A 6609-nucleotide genomic window follows, 5' to 3' on the forward strand; every position below is an offset into this window, starting at 1 on the left:
GAAAGTGAAACAATAGTTAAAATTTTGTCATTTTAACGGTAAGAGAAAACTTAAAAAACCTCTTAACTATGCTTTTCAAACTTCAAATATCAGTCGTTTATTTTGTTAGTTTGGTCGTAATAATGATAATAACATAGAGTTCAAATCACTTTTTCTTTTCTCATTCCATTAAGAGTAGGGCTTGCATGTTAATCACTTATTGAGTTATTGGGTTAATGGTTCAATGGATTATCGGTTCGGGTTAAAGTTTTTGGGTTATTGGCTTATTGGTTCGGGTTTTGGCCATTTTTGTTAACGAACGAAACCCGTAATAATTTAATTAATTACACTTCTACCCTTTCATATATATTATCATTTAAGTATCTTGCTTGATTCAATATTAGGAGATGTATGAGTCTAATATCAATGTTCAAAGGAAGTAGTTTTAAAACAAAAGAAAAATAAGATCCGTATGATTATTTGATCTAATAGATGAGGTGGAAGAAGTATTCTCTCGAGTTCCTCATTTTCTAATATTTCTTCATCTTTGGTTGTCATCCCATAGTTTATTTGGGAGCAATAGAAAGTATAAGTTGACCGCGAGTTCCCTTTGGTTAAGCCATTTTTTGTTGTGTGAAATCTTAACGGTTAACCGATAACCGAACCGATAACACACAATAACCGATTAACCGATAACCCATTAATCGATATTTTAACGGTTCTTTAACGAACATATCTACAAACCGATAACCAATAATTTAAACTAATTTTGAAACCCCCACCCAACCCTAGGTTTGCTTTTTTTATGTGCCAAGAACTAAAAAGTAAAATAATATTTTTACTTCACATCTGCAAATGATAATCGATTAGTTATTCGTACCAATAAGAGTTGTGATGAAGTGTTATAAGTATTTCTTCATCTTTAATCAAAAATTTCATGTTCAAGCCCCGAATATGAAGTCGTCTTTGAACTCCCCCCACCCCCCCCCACACACACTCAAATGTGGGATTTTCGAGCACAAATTCAAATTTAGTTGGACTCAATACAGATATTGAACCCCAAGTGAGTAACCAAAAAAGTTAAATATCAGAAAAGTATAATCAGCAGCTAGTAGGAAGGGAAAAAAGAAGAAGTAAAGAGGTTAATGCAAAGTTTAGTACTAATAGAAGAGGACTGCTTTATGTTGAACTCTTCCGTGAAGGAAAAGAAAGACCTAATAGCCATGAGCTCAATACACACCAACAATTGTTCAGATCATCAAGTACTGAATTATGATAATTCAGTTATGCAACATTTTTTTTGTTCAAAATACACACAACTTAGAAAAACAGACAGTTAACTAGTGCTAGGAGATCAGTTATATATTCACTGACATGCAGTAAAAGCGTTCTACCAACTTAGTAAGCCTCACTTGTTACATTATTCCCTAACCTTATTTTCATTTTTATTTCTTCCTGTTCCTTCTTCTCCTTTCTCCTTTATGACCGTAACATGTATAATCAGGGTCGTTCTTCAATTCCTTAGCGTTACTTCTCACTCTCTCGCTCCTTCTCTTGATTGATGATTCACCAACTTCTAGAGCTTTGTTACGCGGTTTATATGGCCTCCAGCTTTTTGGTAACTTTTCTTGTATCATTGTGTTACCTTCAGCAGCTAATCCAGTCACTAAGGTTTTTTCAGGTTTTCCAGACACAACTTTGCGACAAACTAAGGTTTTTTCAGGTTTTCCAGACACGACTTTGCGACAAACTAAGGTTTTCTCAGGTTTTTCGGGTTTCTTACCCATTGCTTTCACAACAATGGCTTTGAGTTCAACCGCGGCTGAATGTTGAAGAGTTTCTTCAGGGAAATAAATGATGGCGTTGTTGAACATCAACAAGAGATCTCTGAAGAATTCAATTTCCATGTTTGAATAAACATCTTGTTCTAACTTGTTTTGAATAATTTGTAAATCCATGTGTTGCCTAATTTGATCGTGATAATGTTGTTCTCCCTGAAAAAACGAAAAATTAGCACAAATAAGCAATTAACCTAAGTGTTAGGATCTTAATAATGCAAAAAAGGATTGCAAATTTGCAATTAAAGTTGCTCGTGCATGAAATTACATACAGTTCGGATCTCTCAAAATGCACATAGTATATATATTACTCCTCCGTTTCATTTTAGTGATATTGTACATTTGACTTGGCAATGATCAGTTTAAGAAAGAGAGAAAGCATGACTTTTGGTCTTAAACATGTCAGATATTCAATCCTTTCGTTCCAATTCACTATTTTATTTTCAATCCATTAAAAAATAGTAAAAGACATATTTCTACATTTGAAGTTTAAGGGGGAAAAAAAAACATGACTTATGATCTTAAACATGTCAGATACTCGATCCTTTCGTTCCAGTTCATTATTTTATTTTCAATCCATTAAAAAACAAAAGACATATATCTACATTTGAAAATAATCAAACTATAAACTTTTCATTCATTCATAAGAAGCTTTTATAGTCACATAAATGTTATGGCGCGTTTAAGATCAGAAGTTTTAAGTTCTTTCCTTCTTGTCGAGTCAAGTTATGTCGTATAAATTGAAACGATGGGAGTAACATTTATGTGGCTATAAAAAACATGTCATTAAGGGTAAAATGATTAAAAAATTTAAAGTGAAATTATTTCTAAGTTAGAAAGATGTTGTTTTTTATTTAGAAAAGATTAAAGAGGGAATTAAACTGTCACATGAAATAAAAGAAAGGAAGTTCTTTTTAATTTTCCATAGCATAAACTTCTTCCTTATTTAGGGCTAAATTTTATTCCATGATCACATCTATGTATAACAACTCTTAAAAAAGACTCTTTTTGTGGAAAAAACATGTGCCAATTTCTTGTAAATTAATCACTACTAAAAAAAGGGAATTTTTTTTTTATAGACAAGAAACTTATGTCGTTGAACATAAAAAAAAATTCTCTAACCCTAGTGAACGACGTATTAGCGACGAATATTGCAAAAAACTTTTGCTAGATACAGGCTATTTCGCGATAGATTAGCTATAAATTTTGTAGATAATTCCTGATTTTTTAAGTAAATATAACATCAATTCTCGCTAAAGAGTTAGAAAATTAAGTAAAGAAGAAGAGTTATATATATTTACCTGACTGGGAAGTCGAGACTCAAAAAGACAGCAATGCTTGTGAGATCTCAACACATGAAGGATGCTTGTAAAATCTTCATTAAGATTCATACTCTCCAATATTTTGTCTATAGATTGATCACCATTTTCCTCAGTTAACTCTATTCTATGTTCTGCTTCCAATTTGTAGAAACCGAGAGCAGTTTTCCTATATAGACATGATATAAATAAAAATATCAGTCATTAGGTTGCCTTCTTGCTGTCAAACTTATAAAAAATGAGGATATACAATTTCACCCTCTTAGAACTATTATTGAAAATTATTAAGTACTTGTTAGAAACCATCCAGGCAAATAATATTCACATTTAGAGAGAGACAAATAATCACTCGTGAAAAATAAAGATCATAAACATGACAAAGAGTTTTGCTAGTATGGAATTAAAGACATAGTTAAACATATGGGGGTTTGCTCCTCATAATTTAAGCAATATAACTTATAAAAAAATAATTTTTCATTTAAGCATTTTCCAGTGTACCCAAAAAAAAAAAAGGCAAAAGAAAAAAATTTGGACAATAAAAGAAGCCAAAACTAATGCATCATTATATGGGGCCAATTATTAAAGATAACAATCAATTAGTGATTTTTATACATGATAAGAAAAAATGAAATAGCTACGAAATTCATCGTCAGAAAGTCCGGAGCTAATAACATTTTTTTGATAATCTATCTCTAATTCGCCACTAAATATGATTGACAGAAGCTTTCTTTGTTAATTTCACTTTTTTTTTTTTTTAGTAGTGATAGAATTGGAATCTAGAACATTTTCTCCAAAAAAAAAAAAAAAAAAAACTATTTCAATAGCTCAGTAGTAGATTCTACTAATTACTGATACTTTATTTATGCCCTAACTCCTAAGCTTTAGAGAAGATATATACCTTTGAATATGTTTTATATCCCCTAAATAATCTTCTTCTTAAAACCCCATTAAATAAATGAGGATCACACAAGAAATTAATGAAAATCCACAATTCTAAAAGCATCATAAGCAAAAACTATCAAAAAAGAGTTTTTTTTTCAATTATAAAAAAGAAAAGATAAACCATACCAAATTGAAACATTATTTAGTTTCACGTCGCTAGTAATATTTTTTGATAATCTGCTCCTAATCGATCGCTAAATAAGATTAACAATGGAGTTTTGATGTTTAGCAACATAAGTTATCTGCTGCTTTTTTTTAGTAATAGAATTTGAATCTGAAACATTTTTTTCCAAAGAAAAAATTAATATTTTAGTAGTAGAATGTACCAATTAGTGATACTTTATTTATATGCCCCAACTCCTGAGCTTTAGAGAAGATACAGACACACCTTTGAATGTGTTTTATGTCCCCTAATTTTGTTAACACAAGAAATTAGTGAAAATCCACAATTCTTCAAGCATCATAAACAAAAAGAATCAAAATGAAAAAAGAGGGATTTTTTTGTTGCTAATTATATAAAAAAAATATTAATCATTTTTTAATTGAATCATCCTTTAGTTTCACATCGCTAATATATTTATTTATCATCCTTTCAAGTTTCAACGGAAAAAATATATATTTTAGTAGTTGATTGTACCAATTAGTGATACTTTATTTGTGCCCTAACTCCTAAGCTTTAGAGAAGAAATGTAACTTTGGAAATGTTTTATGTCCCCTAAATAAATTTTTCATTTTTTGAAAATCATCATCTAAATGAGGCAAGAAATTAATGAAAACCCAAAATTCTTTGAGCATCATAAAAATAAAAATAAAATCTAAAAAAAAAGTAGGAAATTCTTTTTCGTGCTAATTATAAAAAAGAAAAGATTAATCATACTGAATTGAACCATCTTTAGGGTGGTTGATTGTACCGACGACCAATTAGTGATACTTTATTTGTGCCCTAACTTCTAAGCCTTAGAGAAGATTTATCCTTTGAATATGATTTATATCCCCTAAATTATCTTTATATTTTTCTTAAAACCTCTTATATAAACGAGGATCATACATGAAAGAAAACCCACAATTCTTCAAGCATCATAAACAAGAAAAAAAAAAGAAAAAAAAAAAGACGGATTTTATTTGCTAATTATAAAAAATAAAAGATTAATCATACTGAATTGAAGCTTCCTTTAGTTTCATGTCCTCTTTCAAAGCAACTATATAAGCCTTTATAAGCTTATCCTCCATGAGCTTTACGAACTCGATCTCATCATCATCATCTTTATTAAAATCCATCGCATCACAACTCTTAAAACGTCTTTTTAAATCCTCGTACTTGCCCTGACATTCTGTAGGGGACAAGTTAAGAATTCTATGTCGTCGACGAAAAATGGCAGAGGAAAATTCGGTAGCCACCATTTCCCAATTTTCTAATCCATGGCGTCGAATTGAACATACAAGCAACATATCTTCTTCAAGTTCATTCATGTTTTAAGAAAAAAAAAATAGTGTGTTTTAGAATAACTTAATCACTTGGTCATGAATTATGCTTTAAGTTTTTTCTTAAAATGGTCGTCACCTCTTTGCATTTAATGAGTAAGTTTGGATTTTCTAAATCTGATTTTAGTTATATTTGAGTTGAATGAATAAGGCCAGGTAATGCAAATGTGAAACAAAGAAATGAGTGCCTTTTTGTTCTTTTCCCCCTCTCATAAAAATCGTGGTCTATAAAGTAGTAACAAAGTATTTTCAGCGTGAAGCAATTTTAAGGGTCCCTTTGGATTTGATTTCAAATCATGATTTGGAATAACGTTTATTTGAAGTTGAAAGTTTGTTTGAATTTCTTAAGTTGTATTTTTTTCATAAATATGAAATCCCCACAATTTGTGAAAATTATCAAAACTTTCTTAACTCTTATATACAATCTTACTAAATTAGCAAACCATAATTCATAAACAAGATATCAGCAAATGAGCAAACCATAATTCATAAACAAGATATCACTAAATGAGCAAACCATAATTCATAAACAAGATATCGGAATATCCTAAGGCGCCGCATTAATAAATCACATATCTTCATGTTCATTTTATAAATAAATGCTTGCATTTACATGTTATTGCAAACTTTCAAGTACATATAATTTTAAAGATCCACTAGTCAAAATAATTAACAATAGTAGTAACTAGTTATTCTTTAATATAATCATTTAGGGGTGGCTCTACGACTAGAACACTTAGGTTGTTGCCTTAGGCCGCCGACATTTGAAGGCCCCAATTTTTTATTATTATTATTATTATTATTATTATTACATACTATCATTTATATATATATATATATATAATAAATTAAAGTGTTATAGTATATTTTTTTATTAGATTAAGGTTATTTTATACCAATAAGTTCATAAATTATGATAATTTTCTTCACTCATTAATTAGTATATCTTCTTTACTCAACAATTACAATTTTATCCTTTTTCTATAGGATTTAAGTTATATATATTGACAACATAATGAATTTCTTTTACAATCTTCTCTGAAACTGCA

General features: G+C 29.7%; 1 protein-coding gene across 1 annotated transcript; it reads right to left on the reverse strand.

The window, feature by feature from the left end:
- Positions 1 to 1424: 1424 nt before the first annotated feature.
- LOC132034699 (uncharacterized) lies at positions 1425 to 5692 on the reverse strand. Its single transcript, XM_059425068.1, has 3 exons — positions 5235 to 5692; positions 3119 to 3305; positions 1425 to 1973 (listed from the first exon to the last, which is right to left on the reverse strand). The coding sequence occupies exons 1-3, from the start codon at positions 5546 to 5548 to the stop codon at positions 1425 to 1427; spliced, it is 1050 nt and encodes a 349-aa protein (XP_059281051.1). The 5' UTR covers positions 5549 to 5692.
- Between the last annotated feature and the right edge of the window lie 917 nt (positions 5693 to 6609).

This window comes from Lycium ferocissimum, chromosome 10 (genome assembly GCF_029784015.1).
Source record: "Lycium ferocissimum isolate CSIRO_LF1 chromosome 10, AGI_CSIRO_Lferr_CH_V1, whole genome shotgun sequence".
NCBI classification, from domain to species: Eukaryota; Viridiplantae; Streptophyta; class Magnoliopsida; order Solanales; family Solanaceae; genus Lycium; species Lycium ferocissimum.